The sequence below is a fragment of the Mobula hypostoma genome, chromosome 1, assembly GCF_963921235.1.
Source record: "Mobula hypostoma chromosome 1, sMobHyp1.1, whole genome shotgun sequence".
Lineage (NCBI taxonomy): Eukaryota > Metazoa > Chordata > Chondrichthyes > Myliobatiformes > Myliobatidae > Mobula > Mobula hypostoma.
This window is the reverse complement of record NC_086097.1, coordinates 147,934,516-147,956,957: the sequence shown is the minus strand read 5'-3', so window position 1 is coordinate 147,956,957 and position 22,442 is coordinate 147,934,516. Positions and strand designations below refer to the sequence as shown.

The 22,442-nt window shown below is 41.3% G+C and overlaps 1 protein-coding gene across 1 annotated transcript in view; it reads right to left on the bottom strand.

Annotated features, from left to right (window-relative positions):
- The window catches only part of zc3h3 (zinc finger CCCH-type containing 3), a 297,823-nt gene that overhangs the window by 126,948 nt on the left and 148,433 nt on the right, over window positions 1-22,442 (bottom strand). Inside the window, exon 6 of the mRNA XM_063057690.1 lies at window positions 1,868-1,955. Within this exon, the coding sequence (XP_062913760.1) occupies window positions 1,868-1,955 (88 nt within the window). The remainder of the gene's footprint in view (window positions 1-1,867; window positions 1,956-22,442) is intronic.

Genomic DNA, 22,442 nt, shown 5'->3' with positions numbered 1-22,442 from the left:
CCTGTTACTGCTATCCAAATGTACAGCTATTTCATCTTTTATTATTGACTCCAGCACCTTCTCCACCACTGATGTCAGGCTAACTGGTCTATAATTCACTGTTTTCTCTCTCCCTCCTTTCTTGTCACGACAATCTACTTCGAATGAATAGCATGAGACCTTCCATCCTCTGTCTCTGCACTCTGATCTTAATTCTGCATACTTGGTTAACTTGCGCTCATGGGGTTCATCGATGTTGTCTTCCCAGGGGACTGTAAGTTCACCAATAACCACTTCTCTACTGGTGTCAGACCATACAATTATATCCGGATGCAATGTGGTGAAAGCTATTTGCTCCAGGAAACTGCCTTTCCCATCCAGGTCAGCCTTGACACCCCAGTCATTGGCTGAAGAATGTATGCTTGATCATGGGCTTGCGCTATACACTCTTGACTTGGAGCCTTTTTTTCACAAATAATATGCGATGTTCTGTGCAGCATGGGGCATGAGATAAGTTGTGCTGCAGTACTCTCTGCTCAACCGCTTCTGTAACAACTTTGAGAACATTGTTATGTTTCCAAGTGTACATGACGCTGGGAAGATTGACTCTGCATGCATTCAAAATATATTGAAGTGTTCCCTTCTCGCAACAAGCAGCACACTTGACTGTCTTATCTTCATACCAGGTGCTGAGGTTGGCAGGAGTTGGGAGCGGTTCCATCTGCCCGCGGTAAGGTAGAAGAGGCTAGCTAAAACAGCTGGCCTGTCCAAACAAGGGGTTGGACCTGGTGGGAAAGTGTTTAGCAACGACATTCAACAGATAACTCATACATAAAAAATGAGCATAGATGGTGAAACCATGAATGAAACTGTTAAGATGCTAGAACTGAATTACTTAAATTTGAGTAAACAGGTCTATTTCCAGGCTTCTGTTAACACCTTTTGCCCTTGTGCAAGTCCCTGGTTTCCCAAAGGCACCTACTTCACAAATGTACAGCACAATTATTAACCTGCAATAGCGAAATTGTGGTCAGTGTTCTGAATCCTATACTGAAGCATGAGTAAACAAACAATCCTATATACTCAGGTTTATAGGCTGAATGATGGATTACTGTACATCTTTAAAAGCTTCAAAATGAAAGTTTGCTAGGATTCTTGTATAATCTGGAGCAGGGAAGTTTGCTTAAAATAAGTGGTTGAAAATTCAAAACATAAAATAGGAAGCAGATCTTCATAAGAAACAGTACAGAAAACTGATGAAAATTAGCAAAAAAAAATTGTGATCCAATGAATTCTTCAAAACTGAGATGGATATGCTTTTACAGGGAACAACATAACTGTTGTACAGAACAGTAACCAAAGGTCACCGTACAGATTCTAGTCGGAATCACTTGTTTGTCTTATTCCAATATTTTAAGTGTTGTTTGGTTAAGTCTTGGCAGAGTCCATCATAACATCAAAAACTGCACCCACCAGACCATTCTCAGTTGCAGTCCCAGATCTGACTTCCAATTCAACATAAATGCAGCATGATAAATTAATCTTCATTTGGTCTTCTGTCTTGTACTCCACATCTCCATTATAAAGCTCCACTTTGAAAACTTGAAACCTTCCATTCACTTCTCAATTCTACAGAGGGATTGCTGACCCAAAACATTGACTTACTTTGCATAAAGGTATTACTTGACTAGCTGAGTTCTTCCTACATGTCTTATTATGTTTCAGAGTCCATCATCTGCAGTTTTTGTTAGATTTTTGTTGACAAATCAAAGAAAATTTGAATTGAAAATTCATCACTTTAGATTAATCATCTCATCATGCAAATATGGGAAATAAAACCAAGCTGTTATATGCTAGAACAGTAAAAAAAAAAGATGCATTAACTAACCTTGCAATATGCCTATTCGTGAATGTTTTGGTGAGACTGCTGGATAGGTAGAGGTCACAATTGTCAAGAACAGATTCCGATCTGATTGCTTGAACAAAAGAAGAAAACAAAAAGATTAACTTTTAACTCCCAACAGGTTGGAACCCCACAATTTGGGCACCCAAGGACATCGACACATTCACGTCCCCATTCAATATACATTCCTACCCACTGTGATCGAGATCCTCTTCTGCAATTGGGACTGCCCACACAAGCCACACATCTAATCATTTAAATTGACTCTGTCTGCTTTCCTTACTGCCTGTGATCTTTCTTCCCTCCCGCCCAAAATATTCCTACTTGTATGAGTGGCTGCTAAGAAACATCTTTGGTTCAAGTAGAGAGAAGATTTATTCCTGAATATGCTTGAACCTAAGAACAGGCACACAAAATTTATGATGCAGTTGATAGACATGTCAGAGAATATCTCAGGGCAAGGAGAGAATGGGATCAATCTGAATGCTGGCATAAACTCCATGGTCTGAATGACCTCCTTCTAAATAATAAAATGTGAAAAAGATTTATTCCTCTCCACTGACAGTCTTCTAACTGGGTAATCACATGGAATTATCTTAAATATGATAAACAGGATCAACAATTGCCTTTAATTTGGTAAATGGACAGTAATTAGGACAAGAGGTCATGTCTAATAATGCTTCGTTGTGTGTGCACACAAATGAATGTCTACCAACTGCACTGCCTATATATTGTACATTTTACATAAATCATGCATTAGAAGTTGGACTCTGCAAACAACACAAATACTTTGGTTACACGACAAACTGTCTACACCTAAGACTGAAGCAGTGCAATTTAATTACAGGAGACAGAGTGTTTGCTTCACTGGAGTCTTCAATGACTTAAGGTGTTGCAAAACTGGCTCCCCATCTGTTCCTCTGCAAGTAAAAGCTTAAGTCAACTGAATTTAGCAATATTTTACTATGACAGTGTTAAAAATATTTCACAAAATACAATGAAACCATAACACACAGAATTAACAAAGGTAAGAAAATTAATTAAATATCTGACCAGTATATCCAGGAACATGCAAGCATGTTGATTAATCCTATCCTATGCTCTCCTTCTGTCTTTCCAATCCAATACTGAATGCTTACTGAGCTTCAGCCTCAAATACCAACTTTAAAGGAAATTGTATTGCCTCTGAACTATGAGTGTACCCATAGTTTTTTTCTGTTCCCCATTCAAAAAATCACACTTTTTATTTTATTTCCTCTTATTTCAAAGTCACCAACATGATTATAAAACAGTTTATTTCCACTTACATTGTTCCATACTTTTATTGTTTTATTCATGCTTTTATTTATATTGTAACTTATAGTAATTTTTAATGTCTTGAACTGTACTGCTGACAAACAACAAATTTCATGACATAGTGTACTCAGTGAAAATGAACCTGATTCTCCTATCTTAAACATTCCACAGTGTTAGGCATGAGTGTATTTATTTCTCGAGACACAGCACAGAGTAGACCCTTCTGGCCCTTCAAATTGTGCAAGCCAGCAACCCCCAATTTAACCCTCGCCTAATCATAGGACACTTTACAATGATCAATTAACCTACTAACTGGTACATCCTTGACCTGTGGGAGGAAACCAAATCACCCAGGGGAAACCCATGTGGTCATGGGGAGAACATACAAACTCCTTACATGCAGCAGCGGGAATTGAATCCAGGTCGTTAGCACTGTAATCACCATGTGCTAACCACTATGCTACCATGCTTTATATAACCGCAAAAGCTTTGAGGGTGACCTTGAGAATGGGAACATGAAACACAACATGAACACAGGGGCAGGACTCAGGAAGAGTGGTGGCAAGTAATAATTGATTTGGCGGTTTGAGCTGGTACGAATGTATTAGGCCACTTACTCCAGTATTTTATATACGTGGACTGAGCATAAAAGAAGAGCAGTCAGGGGCTCAAAAGAAGTTTACTGGGGCCTCAACGATGGGCAGGATCGTGACCAGTGCCGCAAATTGGGCAGAGTGGGGTGTGTGTTGCAGTGAGGGGGCCAATGCACATCTAGGTAAGTATTTTAATAGTTGCTCTGTTCTGTGCTAATAAACAAAATTTTTGAAACAGGCAAGAAGAATTTGTAAACATGAGGAATTCTGCAGATGCTGGAAATGCAAGCAACACACAACTGGTGAATGCAGCAGGCCAGGCAGCATCTCTAGGAAGAGGTACAGTCGACGTTTCAAGCCGAGACCCTTCGTTAGGACTAACTGAAGGAAGAGCTAGTAAGAGATTTGAAAGTGGGAGGGGGAGGGGGAGATCCAAAATGGTAGGAGAAGACAGGAGGGGGAGGGATGGAGCCAAGAGCTGGACAGGTGATTGGCAAAAGGGATATGAGAAGATCATGGGACAGGAGGCCCAGGGAGAAGGAAAAGGGGGAGGGGGGATAAAACCAGAGAATGGGCAAGGGGTATAGTGAGAGGGACAGAGGGAGGAAAAGGAGAGAGAGAGAAAGCATGTGTGTATATATATATAAATAACGGGTCGGGTACGAGGGGGTGGTGGGGCATTAGCGGAAGTTAGAGAAGTCAATGTTCATACCATCAGGTTGGAGGCTACCCAGATGGAGTATAAGGTGTTGTTCCTCCAATCTGAGTGTGGCTTCATCTTTACAGTAGACGAGGCCGTGGATAGACATGTCAGAATGGGAATGGGATGTGGAATTAAAACGTGTGGCCACTGGGAGAAGAATTTGTGTCTTTTTGCCCTACCAACCAGATTCTTTACAGCATGCTTTCTGCTCTTCTGTAAGTATATTGTGGTTATCTAAGTGAGTGTTGATTAGTTGTGAAATGCATGATGTTACAATTTTATATATAGTTTGTAAACAAGTGGTAGATGATATTTTGATGGGACATTTGTGATTTCTGCTTCAGTAAGAGATACGTTTTTACTTCCGTCGAATATTCCGGCACTTTTTCAGGATTCTTAAGAAAATTGTTGATATGCTTTGTGTATAGATGAAGGCAAGTAAGTTTTTTTTATACCAACCATTATGAATATTATCACTGCCGTTTCTTTTTCAGCTTTGGGTATTTTTTTGTAACTGCTTTTTGCATATCCATTGTAACTTTAGGTGTTTGCATGTCTTAAACTGTGTGAGTGCATTATTCTTCCTCCCTCATCCAGCTTGCTCCTTAATTGTGCGTCACCCTGTTTGAAAAGATATTAGACCAAAAGTTCATAATCTTCGTGTTTGTTGGTAATTCTGAGCTCGGTTGGTAAAATTTTGCTACATTAATTTTATTATAGATATATTGTATAAACCTTTTTCATTGTTCCAGAACTGGTAATACAGTTATCTATATTTGGTGTGTTTCCTGTGTAATCCCTTTATACTGGGCGTCTTTGGAAATGTGGTTCACTAGCCCTTCGCTAACAGCCAGGGTGCATATGACTTTAGTTCCGCCAAACCCTTAAAGGTTGGGATGTCTCACCCACCAAAACCCCGGTTTGTGTGAACGCTGTGTGATTTACTGCCTCCTACAATCACCCTTTGGCAAGAAATAACAGATCGTAAACTGCATACAATTATAGAGAAAGTATAAGAACGCTAACTTAACCAAACAGTTATTAAAGAAAAGAAAGGAAAGAAACAAAAGGGCATATGTGCACACAAGTTGCAGCTCATCTTGCAATTTTCTTTGACTCGCATACTGGACCCTCGATCTGCGTGAAAGCACACACCACTTTCTGAATGTCACTCAAAATCCATCTTGAACAAACGGACTCTCCCATGGGAGTACTGGTTCACAAGTCCAGCTTCAAGAATTATTTTGCCCCTTAGAGAATCTCAAAGGACAAGAGGGCACAGCCTCAGATTAGAGGGGTGTCCATTTAAAACTGAGATTCGGAGAAATTTCTTTAGCCAAAGGGTGTTGAATTTGTGGAATTTATTACCACAAGAAGCCGTGGAGGCCAGGTCATTGGGTGTATTTAAGGCAGTACTTAATAAGTTTTGATTGGACAGGGCATCAAAGATTACGGGGAAAAATCTCGGGAGAGTGAGGAAGGGAAGAAAGGATCAGCCACGATTGAATGGTGGAGCAGACTCGATGGACCAAATGGCCTAATTCTGCTCCTTTGTCTTATGGCGATGATATGTGAACCTTTTCATGTAAAATTTGGCGTAGTTGGCAAGGATCTGGCAAGTGCAGCAGACAGCAAAAATGATTCAGAATAACAGTAAGGAAGACACCCCCCCACCACCACCACCATACGAAGAATACCAAGTAACAGGGTGAACCAATAACTTCACACGGTTTAGCAGCCTGGCCAATTTAATGGTAGACTAGGGCAGGAGTCCCCAACCTTTTATGCACCGCAGATCGGTTTAATATTGACAATATTCTTGCTGACCGGCCGACCGGGGGTGGGGAGGGTGGCGTTCAAGTAGAGTTAAACTCACCTCAACATGTCTTTTACAGTTAGGGTTGCCAACTTTCTCACTCCCAAATAAGGGACAAAAGTAGCAGTCAAATACGGGACACTTGTGTTTACCCCGAGAAAGACTACCATGACCATGAAGCCTTGCACGGTCACCTGTGTGTGCACGCGCGTATGTGCCGATTTTTCTTTCCACAAATCGGTTTTGAGCGATTCTGTTCAGTAAAACTACACTGTACATACATTATTTCTATTTTATATAGGCTGTATATTTATCATATCATTCCTGCTTTTACTATATTTTAGTGTTATTTTAGGTTTTATGTGTTATTTGGTATGATTTGGAAGGTTATTTTTTGGGTCTGGGAATGCTCGAAAATTTTTCCCATATAAATTAATGGTAATTGCTTCTTCGATTTACGCCATTTCGGCACGAAAGATTTCATAGGAACGCTCTACCTTAGCGGTGGAAATACGGGACAAGGGAGGTCCCGTGTGGGACAAACCACTTTAGCCCAATATACAGGATGTCCCGGCAAACACAGGACAGTTGGCAACTCTTTGTTCAAGTTCAACAGTGCGTGATAGGGAATGAGGAAAGGTGCAGCTGACTCATATCATTTCCTTGCGGCCCGGTAGCACATGCTTTGCGGCCCGGTGGTTGGGGACCGCTGGACTAGGGTCTATGGTGCACAGGTTGATTTGATGGACAAGCTGGACCTCCAAGGGGAAAAGATGGGACACTACCTTGGGCCCATTGTAAAGGGATTAGGGTTCCTGGAGAAGAAGGGGAGGTAAAGATATGCTTTTAGGCTGCTGGCAGCTATCATAAAACAACACAAGACAATCTCTCGGATAGAGGAGGAAATAGGGAATCTTAAACACGAGAGGGAGTGGGGTGGAGGAGAAACCAAAATCCATGACCACCTACTCCTCCAAGGCATTTGGTGGATTTGGGGAATCGGTATAGACAGAAGTTGGGGAAACCATCAGCAGTGTGATTAGTAAGGATACAAGATTCAAAGGAAAGGTAGAGTGATCGTATCTGACTGGGAAATGGGTGCCCTTGGAGGACAGACATCAAGCCATAGGTTGAACAATGCCCTATGGGGAACAGAGGGAAAGAATGGTGGAAATTGTGGAAAGGGTTAAGATCTGTGCTCACCAAACAGTGTGCAGACACTTTGCACAACATTTCTTTTCAAGTGTGGGCACCAAGTTCACTGAGTATACCAAGTCAAGATGAAGATGCAAACGAAGGATTCAAGCGCAACTCTTATACTAGTGGACAGTTATTTTACCACTTCTCAAGTACTAGTGGCTTTTAACACATGGATTTAATTGGTCAATTACACTTGAAACGTATATGATTGGTTCAGAGTTTCCATTGACTCAGTATTTGCATACAACTGGTCAATTTCTGTATAAAAATGGCAACTCTTTGTTCAGACTTCAGAGCACTGTGGTGACAGGGGCCAAGCAGTTCTCTTTGTAGATAAGTAAATAAAGTGTGGTTAGGGAATCAGTGCAAGTTGTCGGCGTCCATTTAACTGCCGATGACAATTAGTGGAGGTTCCACCAAGATGGCTAACCCTCAATTTTGTTATACGGGAGAATGAAATTGTGCCCTGGCAGCTGATCAGTCCCAAATCCTAGATAGCTCATATTTGAGCAAAGGACTGATTATGCTGTTGGAATGCAAATTTCTTGCTGTGTGGAGTAGTCAAGGTAGGCCATCACATTAGTCGCCAACATATTGAGAAACTTAGGTAATGGAGTTAATGGAGGAAAATTGTGGCAGTAAAAAAAAACGGGGGAGTACCTTGAGTGAGGTTCAGGTCCATCAAGTGCACCTATGAACTGGATCTCATGAACAGAGTGTAAGTAAGAATACATACTATATTTCAGATTAACCCTTGAGCTGGGTATGTCCATTTTAATAAATGTTACAATAAATGGGCTGCAACTCAGGTTAAGGGAAATGTATTCTGTTACTTGCGTGGGATGAGAAGTGTTAATTAGAACTCTTGAGTGTTTTGCAACATTATCAAACTTAGTTAAACCATCAGAGAGTTAAATCTACGTAGGGAGATGGGGTATATATTGTACACATTGTTTAGAAAAAATTGTAATGGCTATCCTATGCATTTTGACTGTACTACTGTTTTAAATTTAATCTAAATGGCAGTTTTAACATTAATTGCTCTATATGCATTTAACCAATGTGACCTACAACTTTGATAACAGTCAGCTTCCACCTCCACCACCACCTCAGACTATGCCGTTTATTTTAAATAACCCCTTCCCAAACTACAATTATAGTTCTACCCATTGTAAAGATTTCTGAACCGGTTATTCTTACTGTAAATGAACAATTAAATTTTTTGGTTGATACTGGAATCACCTTTTTCACAATTCATGCTTTTAATTGGGCATGAGCACCCTTAAACAATGAATCAGTTAAGTACTGTGGGACTTGCGAACCACAAGTCACTTTATCTGCTTCTTATAATGTCACTTAACAGCTTTTCAGATATAAAGGAGAACATCAAGTCCTAAGTCTTTCCTCAACACAGAATTATGATAATTAAATGTTTGCTTGCTCAAGTAACAGAGACTCCATGAGTGAAAGGAGGTAACAATGTGGGGCAAATAATGTCTGCTGAACCCTTTTAAAGGGCAATTAGATCTTATAAAAACTCTTCCATGGTGCTTCAGTATGTGGATAATTTGCTTGTATGTTTGCCAAATCATAAAACCTCTGAACAAGATTTTTGGACTAAAGTACGCTGTGTGCAACAGCATCAAGGATAGGTATAATCAAAATGAGTAGGATGCACCAATATTCCTATTATAGCAGATAAAGTGATGGCAAACTGTATGATCTGCTAGAGAGATAATCTCAGGAAAACACTGCCAGTATCTGCCACTGCTGGGCCCTCCTCTTGGGAGGTCATTTATACATCTTCAAATAGACTTTATGCAATTACCTTGTTATATACACCTGTTAGGGTGCATTCTCCAGTTACCTTATAAGGTAACCGTAGCCTTCAGCCAGGAGCAGATATCATCAGGTGGTTCCCAACCTTCACAGAGTGTTTTGACCCTTAACCACAACACTCTCCAGTTGCTGGGCCGGCAGTGGTGGCCAAATTACTGCCCATCTGCTCCTGGCTTCCAGCTTCCCTCCTCTCGCCTACTCCAAATCCAACAAGACACTTGTTCTGCCTCTTCCCCCATCCTATGAGCTGCTTGTTTTTTGCTCCTTTCGTCCAGGCCCAGATCTGACAACAACTGCCATGCTGATTTGGCTGGGAAAACTCTGGAGCCAATCTCCACCGGGAACAACCATGCGGGCCATCCCTTGTCTTTACACTCCTGCACTAAGGGCTGGTACTTCAAGGTCTTTCGGTTGACCACAGTACAATGTCCAGGCGTAGGGTTGTGTGCACCACATCTGGAAACTGCAACCTCCTTCCCACATCGACCCTCATCTCCCAGGACCTGGCCATTAGCAGCAGATTGGGCTTTGGTTGTTTGGTTACCAACGGCCTAGCTCCCTCTTTGATGAAGGTGATGGCCTTCCTCAAATCTGTGCCAGCCGTCCTCTTCTTGCATCTCTCCCGCTTTAGTGTGTCAGCAAGAGCCAGGAGCACCCTATCATGGCGCCACCTATACCTTCCTTGAGTTAGAGCTGTTTTACACTCGGACAGTATATGAACCTGTGTCCCCTTTTGACTACAGAGCTTACAGTTTGGGTCCTCTCTCATCCCCCATGTGTAAAGATGCAATGGTGAAGGAAGGGTGTCATACACTGATTGCAAGAGGATGTTTTAACTAAGCACTTGTTAATGTATGTTTATTTCCTCAATGGTTAGAAGTCTATCTAACTTATAGAAATGATGCTGTAATTGTTCCTAAACTCCTAGAATTTATTTCAAGGTTTGAAATCCCTGAGTGATAACAGTCCTCACTTTACCGGTAAAGTGATAGAGGAGTTAACAAAAACCTTGCAGTGTAAACATCACACTGCTTAACCGTACCACACACAATCTCTGGGGGCAGTAAAAAGTCAAAATGGGGTCCGGAAAAACTGGTTGGCTATATTGTGTTAGGAACCTGGACTAAAGTGGTCAAAGATGCTTCCACTGGGTCTAAGACAATGCTCTACGTTCCAAACCTTGTAAAAGGCCTATCTCTGCATAACATAGTATTTGGATATCCCATGTACTTGACAGTTGCTCCTCCCCTTTTGATTAAACAAACGAATATCCATGAGTAAAAGAACGTGGCAGTTTTGTGTAGCACTACTACCAGGTTACCAGCAACAGGTGTTTGAAGCCCAAGAAGGTCATGATGACTGCAGCATGCCATACATAGCTACCAGGAGATTAAGTATTGGTGAGATCTACCAATACCTTGAGCCCTTGTGGGAAGGTGCATTTCAAGAACTGCAAACCACATATGCCACTCAGAGGAAGCCAACTTGGGTCCATGCATTGCACATTAAGCTATTGGTGCCACCAGACTAGGGAACCAGAAGCAAGATGAACCATGATGACAAGTGTTACAGCAACATTTTGGTTTAGTACATTTACATTTAGCAAATTACTTTGGCCATCAGTCTTCGGGTCTGAGGATAAATTAGTGGACTTAATTTGCAGTGCAGCTCTGAGCAATGGGTTTTTCCAAAAGCAGTGAATCTCAGACTAGACAATGCAGATTAAAATTCATCTTGATGTCTGTATTGTGGGTGTGAATCAGGAGGAGTAAAGGCTGTGTGTAGTTTCAAAGAATGCATTGTAGATACAGATAGATAGATAGATACTTTATTGATTACAAGTACACAAATACACAAATACTATATAAAAATATTAGAAAAGAAATAAGAAAGAATAAAAAAAAAGTTACCTCAAACAGTCTAACAGGAAGTGGTCATCACCTCCTTGGCTATAGCTTGACTCACTATACAGCCTTGGCCAAGAGTAAAAATAACCTCAAAAAACCTCATATTGCAGCAGCACAGTGGTCTTAGTCTATTACTAAAAGTGCTCCTCTGTTCTACTATGGCCTCCAGTTTGTCCAGTTTGACTCCTATAACAGAGCCAACTTTTCTAAACAGTTTATTGAGCCTATTGGCATCACCCATGTTGATGTTGTCGCTCCAGCACACCACTGCATAGAAGATTGTACTGGCAACAGACTGGTAGAACATGTGAAGGAGAGGCCTGCATACTCCAGAGAAGCTCAGTCTTCTCAGGAAGTAGAGATACAATGTAAATATGGAATTGGCCTTTGATGTTTAGCACATAAAATTTTGAGCTTCACATTGGGTCAGCCAGACCTTTTGACCAAAAACGTCTCCATATGATGCCTGCTATACCTTGTTTTGCTGAATAAAGAAGCTGCTTTGTATCTATCAATACTTTTCTCTGGTGACTTCATTTATGCAACAAGGAATGACTAACTTAATTATTTGATCATTACTGCTTCAAAATCTTTCTGCAAGAGTACTACAACCTTTTTGTGGTTTGGAGGGTTCTGTGCCTCAGTGACCTGGACTGGAGTCAGGGCTTTATATTTTGGCTCTTGGTAAGGGTAAAGACCAGATCAAGAGCAGTCCACTGTTCCTCCAAATTTGGGGTTCAACTCAAGGCTAACAACCCTGACTGGTAAAACAAAATTGTTATGGAAACAGCAGTGGAGAAGCATTCTAGAGTCTTCACCTGGAACTTGCATGACTGATGGTAGTGAAAACTGAGCTACTGACACAATGAAGGAAGCCCTGAACATCGCCAGACATGGAAGACCTTCATTAATACCCTAAATGTCAGTAGAGAGCTTGCAATCTTAAGTAATTGTAATGTGTTATATGTTTTGGATAGTCTGTGCATTTGTTTTCTTTCTAAGAATTTTGTTAATGGGACAGTGAAAGACGGTCAGTACTTTATGGGGTAGTACTTCCTCAGTTATAAGCAGTTCAACTTGATGGTCCCTGCCATGAATGTAATTCCCCAACTGCTAAGGAAAGGTAAAGAATGCTGGTGTAGGCTGTACAATGCTAAAACACGCAATCATCCAGAGGGGTGATTCTAAAGTGGTCGGGGGCTCAAAGGAAGTTTATTGGGGTTTCACCGACGGGCTGGATCACGAATGTCGCTGCGGATCAGGCAGAACAGGAGGTGTGCTGAAGTGATGGGGGCTCATGCACATCAAGATAAGTATTTTAATGCTTGCTCTGTTCCGTCCTAATAAAGCAGCGGTTCCCAACCACCGGGCTGTGGACCGGTACCGGGCTGCAGACCGGTACCGGGCTGCAGAGCATTTGCTACCAGTCCGCGAGGAAACGATATGATTTGGCGATATGAGTCAGCTGCACCTTTCCTCATTCCCTGTCACCCCCACTGTTGAGCTTGAACGCACACGAGGTCATTACCCACGCATCATCCATGTCAGCGCGGGAAGGAGATCAACTCCTCGAGCTTGCAAATGACGGCAGGCTGAAAAGTATATTTGACATAACATCTCTGCCGGCATTCTGGATCAAAGTCAAGGCTAAATATCCTGAGATAGCCACGAAAGCACTGAAAACGTTGCTTCCATTTCCGACATATCTCTGCAATGAATGCAACGAAAACTAAATTGCGGAATAGACTGGACATAAGGAACTCCCTTCGAGTATCGCTATCTCCGATCACCCCTCGATAGGACCGTCTTGTTGCAGGAAAGCAAGCCCAGGGCTCCCACTGATTCAGCGATATTGGTGTGTTGCAATGATTTTACATGTTCATACGGGGAAAATATGTGCCGTGTGTTTAATATCCAAACACTACTTAAGATGTTATGATGCTATTGACTGATAAGTGACTTATATAACCATATAACAATTACAGCACGGAAACAGGCAATCTCGGCCCTTCTAGTCCGTGCCGAAAGCTACTCTCACCTAGTTCCACCGACCTGCACTCAGCCCATAACCCTCCATTCCTTTCCTGTCCATATACCTATCCAATTTTTCTTTAAATAATATCGAACCTGCCTCTACCACTTCTACTGGAAGTTTTTTCAACACTTACTTCAAGCTCCCCGTCCTCCCCTGATGATTGACTTATCACTATATTCATGCGAGGAAAATATGCGTTGTGTGTTTAATATTAAATTCGTTAGATAAACCCTTTTAGAAACGAAATTGAGTGTATTAGCCCCTTATTACCAATATTCCAGTCGTGATTAACACCCCCCCCCCACCGAACAGAATCGCCGAAAACGATTTGCAGAGAATGATATCAGCAGGTACACCCATGCGCAGGTCACGCATGCGCACTGGTGTCCGCACAAGTCTCCATGATCATTGTAGTCTTTCTCAGGGTAAACACAACATATTTTTTGACTGCTACTCTTGTCCGTTGGCAACCCTACCCCCCCTCGCCCCCTCCCCCCCCCGGGGTCGGCCGGTCCGCAAGAATATTGTCACTATTAAACCGGTCCGCAGCGCAAAAACGGTTGGGGACCCCTGTAATAAAGAAAGTCTTAAAACAGATAAGTAGAATTTGAACGCAAACAACAGGAATTCTGCAGATGCTGGAAATTCAAGCAACACACATCAAAGTTGCTGGTGAACGCAGCAGGCCAAGCAGCATCTGTAGGAAGAGGTGCAGTCGACGTTTCAGGCCGAGACCCTTAGTCAGGACAGTCCTGACGAAGGGTCTCGGCCTGAAACGTCGACTGCACCTCTTCCTACAGATGCTGCTTGGCCTGCTGCGTTCACCAGCAATTTTGAGGTGTAAGTAGAATTTGAGTCTTCTGCCTTACCGGCCAGATCCACAAACCTTGTGGTGTAACAATTCTCTTAAAATTACCAATCATAATAAAGCTCTGTTGTACAACTTCTGAAGTATCTGTATTCTTTCAACAGCGTAGAGCCCAGCATTGTACGAGTACTATAAGGTCTTTGTTGTGATAAAATCAAAAATTCAATTAGCTTTTATATTAACTGGCTCATGAACCATTGGCTCAAATTACTATTTTATCCACATGACTGAGCCAGTTTCTGTTCAAAGTGTGATTACTCCTGATCCTTTCCTGCAAAAATGCATTGCGTTACAATTTAATTGCAACAAATTGCATCTTTCACTTTTTTTTAAAACTTACTCTCCAGTCCAACCAAAATTCCTTTGGAAGTTACCACAGACTTCTTAAAATAAAACAAACTATTTTGCTATTAACTCCAAACATTAAACAATCTCCCTTTCTTAGCATATAGCCAAACCATTTGTGCGCTCAGTGCACTGAAGTGACCACAGTAGAAATCCATTGCTGTCCTGATGCAATTCTCAACCTAAACTGCTTCCATAGATACTGTTCTTCTAGCAATTTACTTTTTGGTCAAAATTCCAGCATCTTCAATATTTTATCTCCATTCTGACAACCTTTGTTACTCTATTGGTACAAATCAGTCTAGCTTACTGCAAAAAGACAAGTGAATTTCTTGTGCGTTCAGCATTATTTTCTGCATAGACAACAGGGTGCAGACCATATTAGATTTATTAATGAGTAATAAGCCAAAGTTAATTAAAAGACTGATGAAGGGAGAACATTTATCTAATGATAATCATCATACAATGGGGAACAACTGAAAGACAGAAATAAGAAATAACTACTTGGATTTCAGATTGAGGCAGGGCTGACTTCCATGTAATAGAACAGAAACTATTCACAGTAGACACATTTGTAACTGGGTCAAACAACAGGATATCTGTTAAAAGTGTTCAAAAGATAATTTAACGTGTTGTATAACCAGGTTGCTCCGCTAAAGGGAAAGAAAGCTCTATAGAGAACAGAACAGGAACAGGCCCTTCAGCCTATAAAGGCTCAACTGAGCATGATGCCAAATTGAACTAATTCCCTCTGACTGTACCTGTCCCATATCCCTCTATTTCTTCCATATTCATGTGTTTATACAAGAATTTCTTGAACACCAACATGGTATCTGCTTCCACTATTAACTCTAACAGCGTGTTCTCGGCACCTACCACTTTGTGTAAAATTTGACCCCGTAACCCTTTAACCTTCCCCCCCTCACCTTAAAACTAGTGTTTGACATTTCTAACCTGGCGAAAAAGATTCTGTCTATCCTATCTATGCCATTCATAATTTTATATACTTCTATCCGTTCTCTCTTCAGCCTGTAGTTTACCAGAAAATAATCCAACTCCTTCTAGCTGATACTTTCTAATCCAAGTAGCAACTTGACAAAGCACTACTGTACCCTTTCCAATGCCTCTACATCCTTCCTGTAATGGGGTGACAATAACTAAACAAAATACTTCAAGTGCAACCTAACCAAAGTTTTATGCAGCTGGACCTGATTCTCATACTCTTCATGATATCCATTTCAAAAGTCTGTTGTAGTATATTAAAGGAGGAAGGATCAACATTAAAAAGAGGAAGAACATACATAAAGGCAGAAAAAAACCTCTGCAGATTGGAAAAGTCTGGCGACAACAGCGCCAGAAAAAAAAGTGGATTCAGTATAACAATATTTCACTGTTATATTCAGAAGATGAATAATAACAGGCCAGAAAAGCAAGCAGAATATAAAAAATAGCAATGGATGATTAAAAGCTTAGCAAGGGAGGAAGATTATGAAGTACAAGATAAAGTTAGCCACAAAAATATAAGAACAGATTCTAACTGTTTCTCTTGATATTTTAAAATGAAAGAAATCAATGAAGTAAGCACTGGTCCTACAGAAGGTGAGTCTAGAAAACCAGGGCATGGCAGATGAATTAAATAAATATTTTGAACCATTCTTGTCAATAGTGGATACAAGTGATATCTCAGCTATAAATCAACAGCTGGAAAGGAGGGAAAAATCAGGCAAATTGCAAGTGGTGCTATAAGAGGTTGAAACTACATGCCAACAAGTCACTGCATCCTGATAGACTTTGTTAGAAACATAGAAAACCTACAGCAATACAATACACAATGCTGTGCTGAACATGTACTTAATTTAGAAATTACCTGGGGTTACCCACAGCCCTCTATTTTCTAAGCTCCATGTACCCATCCAAAAGTCTCTTAAAAGACCCTATTGCATTTGCCTCCACCACCGTCGCCGGCAGCCCATTCCATGCACTCACCACTCTGCATAAAAAACTTACCTCTGACATCTCCTCTGTACCTACTTCCAATCACCTTAAAACTGTGCCCTCTCGTGTAAGCCATTTCAGCCTTGGGAAAAAGCCTTTGACTATCCACAAGATCAATGCCTCTCATCATCTTATACACCTCTATTAGGTCACCTCTCATTCTCCAGCGCTTCAAGAAGAAAAGTCTGAGTTCACTCATCCTATTCTCATAAGGCATGCTCCCCAATCCAGGCAACGTCCTTGTAAATCTCCTCTACAGCCTTTCTGTAGTTTCCACATCCTTCCTGTAGTGAGGTGACCAGAACTGAGCACAGAACTCCAAGTGGGGTCTGACCAGGGTCCTATATAGCTGTAATATTACCTATCGACTCTTAAACTCAATCCCACGGTTGATGTATGCCTTCTTAACCACATGATCAACCTGTGCAGCAGCTTTGAGTGTCCTATGGACTCGGACCCCAAGATCCCTCTGATCCTCCACACTGCCAAGAGTCTTGCCATTAATACTATATTCTGCCATCATATTGACCTACCAAAATGAACCACCTCATACATTTGGGTTGAACTCCACCTACCACTTCTCAGCCCAGTTTTGCATCCTATCGATGTCCCATTGTAACATCTGACTGCCCTCCATACTATCCACAACACCCCCAACCTTTGTGTCATCAGCAAATTTACTAACCCATCCCTCCACGTCCTCATCCAGGTCATTTATAAACATCACAAAGAGAAGGGGTCCCAGAACAGATCCCTGAGGCACACCACTGGTCACCGATCTCTATGCAGAATATGATCCATCTACAACCACTCTTTGCCTTCTGTGGGCAAGCCAATTTTGGCTCCACAAAGTAAGGTCCCCTTGGATCCCATGCCTTCTTACTTTCTCAATAAGTCTTGCATGAGGTACCTAACCAAAAGCCATGCGGAAATCCATACACACTACATCTGCTGCTCTACCTTGATCAATGCGTATAGTCACATCCTGAAAAAATTTAATCAGACTAGTAAGGCACGACCTGCCTTTGACAAAGCCATGCTGACTATTCCTAATCATATTATGCCTCTCCAAATGTTCATAAATCCTGCCTCTCGGGATCTTTTCCATCAACTTACCAACCACTGAAATAAGACTCACTGGTCTGTAACTTCCTGGGCCATCTCTACTCCTTTTCTTGAATAAGGGAACAACAACTGCAACCCTTCAGCCCTCCGGAATCTCTCCTGTCCCTATTGATGATGCAAAGATCATTGTCAGAGGATCAGCAATCTCTTCCCTCGCCTCCCACAGTAGCCTGGGATACATCTCATCCGGTCCCGGAGACTTATCCAACTTGATGCTTTCCAAAAGCTCCAGCACATCCTCTTTCTTAATGTCTGTATGCTCAAGCTTTTCAGTCTGCTGTAAGTCATCCCTACAATCACCAACATCCTATTTCGTAGTGAATACTGAAGTATTAATTAAGTACTTCTGCTACCTCCTCCGGTTCCACACAATTTTCCACTGTCACACTTGATTGGTCCTATTATTTCACATCTTATCCTCTTGCTCTTCACATACTTGTCGAATGTCTTGGGGTTTCTTTAATCCTGCTTGCCATGGCCTTCTCATGGCCGCTTCTGGCTCTCCTAATTTCATTCTTAAGCTCCTTCCTTCTAGCCTTATAATCTTCTTGATCTCTATCATTACCTAGTTTATTGAACTTTTCATAAACTTTTCTTTTCTTCTTGACCAGATTTTCAACAGCCTTTGTACACCATGGTTTCTGTACACTACCATCCTTTTCCTGTCTCATTGGAACATACCTATGCAAACAGTCACACAGATATCCCTTGAACATTTGCTATATTTCTGCTGTACATTTCCCTGAGAGCATTTGTTCCCAATTTATGCTTCCACGTTCCTGCCCGATAGCTTCATATTTCCCCTTACTCCAATTAAACGTTTTCCTAATTTGTCTGCTGTATCCCTCTCCAATGCTCTGGTAAAGGAGACAGAGTTTTGGAGACTATCTCCAAAATGCTCTCCCACTGAGAGACCTGATACCTGACCAGGTTCATTTCTCAAAATCAGATCAAGTACAGCCTCTCCTCTTGTAGGCTTATCTAAACATTGTGTCAGGAACCTTCCTGAACACACCTAACAAACTCCACCCCATCTAAACCCCTTGCTCTCAGGAGATGCCAATCAAAATTTGGGGAATTAAAGTCTCCCATCACGATAACTCTGTTATTATTAGACCTTTCTAGAATCTGTCTCCCTATCTGCTCCTCAATGTCCCTGTTACTATTCGGTGGTCTATAAAAAACAGCCAGTAGAGCTATTGACCCCTTCCTGTTTCTAACTTCCACCCACAGACACTCAGTAGACAATCCCTCCATGACTTCCTGCTTTTCTGCAGCCGTGACACTATCTCTAATCAGCAGTGCCACGCACCCCCCTCTTTTGCCTCCCTCCCTATCCTTTCTGAAATATCTAAAGCCTAGCACTCTTAGTAATCATTCCAGCCCCTGAGCCATCCAAGTCTCCGTAATGGCAACAACATCATAGCTCCAAGTACTGATTCATGCTCTAAGCTCATCCGCTTTTTTCCCTCTGGTCTTTAAAAAAAAATGTGCTTGTTAATTAGTTGATGCATGAATTTCATTTTCCCAAATTCCTCTGACAGTTTAAATTGGTGAAATTTTGAGCATTTACTAAAGCAAGACCCAGGCACTGACGAGCGAAAGATATGTAGAGTATTAGTGTGGGCTAGTGAGTAACATAAGGCTAGAGGAAACTTCTCCAGATATGTGGAAAGGAAAAAAAAGATTAACATAAGCTAAAGCTAACGTGGGTCTTTGATGGATTGAGATAGCAGAAACTACCTTACAGTATAAGGAAACGAAAGTGAAATGAAACAAGTATTTTGTGAGTGTAGTATCATTGGCTGCAAAGGATACAAGGAGTTCCTCATGACAAAATGATTTTCAAAAGAAACCTACTAAGTAAATTTCCCTCCATACAGACCAAGTCTCCCTCTTCACAGTAATAAATAATCAGCCAAGAGATGACACATTAAACCACATCATATCCTGCAGGGCTTAACCACCAATATTCCATGGCCCAGTAATCTCAAAGCCTTGATGCACATATTTTCTACTTTTCATTGAGTATAAGCAATCAGAACCTTGGTGCAAAGTATACTTTGTTTGGATCAGTTTCGCAGTGCTGGTATAAATGATTTGAAGTCTTTGGTTAGCTGTTCCATGTACATGGTCTCTAGTGATATCAGTGAACATAATACAACATGCATATCGATCAAATTGGTACTCAATGGATAGGGCGATGCAATGGTGTTTTTAGAATTTGGGCAACCCTGGCAAGACCAACATTTACTGCCCACCCCAAACTGTTCTTGAAGTGGAGATGATGAGCCAACTTCTGGGACCTCTGCAGCAACTTCCACAGTGCTATTCTAATAAGAGTTTTAGACCCAGTGATAATTAAGGGCTGGCAATATATTTCTAAGTCAGACTGATGATCAAGATGGAGGAAATCTTGGATGTAGTGAGATTTGCAAGAACCTGCTATCCTTGTCCTTCTTAGTGGCTTTGCTGCATGCAGCCATATGCTTCTTTTCTTGATGAGCAGCTCCAAAGGAAATTGAATATTGTGCAAAATAATGAGCAAACATCCTTTCTTCTGACCATATAATGGAAGAAAAGACATTAAAGAAACAACTAAAGATAATTCAACCCAGGACAATGCACTATAGAAATCTTACAATGATGTCCAGTGGTTTCTTTATACAGGTTATAGTTCCTACACGAGAACGTTTCCTTTTGATTACAACTGACTTCAGTTTTTCCTCGATGCCTTAGTATCATACATGTGCGACTCATACGTCCAAGGCAGTCACTCTCAGCTCATCACTGAAATTTAATTCTTCATTCCACATTTGGCCAAGGCTCTGACGAGATGCAGAACCAGCTGGCCCTTATGAAACCTAAGCCAGGAACCGGTGAAGAGGTTATCAGTGAGCATGTTGTTATGGACAGTGCTTTTATTTTCCTGTTGAATAAGAACAGATTAATTGTGTGGTAATTACCAGATTCATCTCGTCTTGCTTTTAGTGAACAGCACTTAGCTAGTTCACATTTTGGGGTAAATGCCGATGTTAAAACTGCACCAGAATACTTGGCTAGAGATGCATGTGTTTGTAAAACACAGTTTTCACTACTACAGCTGGGATGTTATCTGGTACCATAACCTTTGTGGCATCCAATGGTCTCAGCTGCTTCTCAATTTCACTTAGAGTTGGGTTCCCAACCTGCGGTCTGTGTACCCCTTGCTTAATGGTATTGGTCTATGGCATAAAAAAAGGTTGGGAGACCCTAACTTAGAATGAAACAAATTAGGTGCAGACCCTCTTCTTTGATGGTAGGGATCAGAGTCAGAAACGACAATGGATCCTCTATTTGGCACTTCAGGCTAAACATGGTTGTGAATGATCCTGCCTTTTTTAACCACTCACAATGCTGAGTTCAACTACAGTAGGAATGTCCTTAGGACCTCCTACTCCTGTTAGCTGTTTCACTGCCACTACCATTCACACCCAGGTGTGCAAGCCTGCAAAGTTCCAATCTGATCCATTGGTTGTGAGATCACTTAGCGCTTTCACTTGCACATCATTTAGCACATGTGCAGCCAAGGATTAAGTCTTCACTAGATTGGGTCCTCATCACTTTTAAAGATACATGGTGCTGGTCTTTGCTTGCTTCCTCTACACTTCTCACTGAACTGAGGTTGATTCCCATGGTTGGTAGTAATGATATAGTTCAGGAAATGTTGAGCTGTTGCTGTTAATGCTCCACAACAATTTCGGAGATCTATAGCACTAATCTAGTGAGTTAACATTTCAAGCCAAAGAAGATCCATCATAGTTCATTAATGAAGAATTCCCCATGAAACTCCATTTAAAGATACATAATAGAGTACAAAAGATGAAGTCTCAGCAGGTGAACCAATGCATTTTATTTCTGTCATGTCAAATGAATCTGATCAATGCAGTGTGACATTTTCATACACAAACAGTCATTTCTCACCAACACTCTCTCAATATCAACCCTATTGCTTTCAACAACGGGACTCCGACTGAAAATGCAACATGGAACCAATGTTTCACCTCAGCAACCCCCCCCCCCATCCCCTCATGTTTCACCACCTTTTGTTGGAGTCCTCACTTTGAGGTGGCCATGATGTATTGCGAGTGCATAACAAGCCAAGGAATTCTTCATAGAAAAGACCAAACACAATCATTGCCAGAACTACAAGATAGTCATGGCATGAATTTTAAGTATTTCATAATGGTGTGTTCTGCTGCAGTGAAGCTTCACTTTTTAGGGAAAAATAAAAGTTGATACCTAGATACCATCAAGGTGTAACGAGAGCATATTCAAGTGACCCATATGATATCAGTCACCATTCTGGTAGAGAGGTGGCAGATTTTGTAGTAGTAACAACTAGCACACCAGAACAACATCTCTGTGTAAGTTCTGAACATGCAGTACTTAATTTCTCATGAAAGAAATAATCAGTTGACTTTGCCTCGTACTCTGGTGATACTGTGGAGAGTCTTAAACTAGTGTTCCAAGAGGTTGTTCTGGAGTTATTTAATTATGTGGATGGCAGGCACCAATTAAAATGGAATTGTCTTCAAACAAAACTCTTTATAATTTAACTTCCACCGATACTCAAAGACCATTGGAACCAGTCATTGGGTATAGGGCATTCTGATTCCACATTATTGTAATTATACACGTGAACAGATGGATGTTCATGTTTCCTGGCCTTCATTGAACCTGTCATGTTAAGAATAGGGAAGATGCTAAGTGGCCATCTCCTGTATGAACACATTGTTAAAGATATATCCCTGCTACTTAATACATCGTTCAGAACATGTCTGCTTTGTTACTTAATA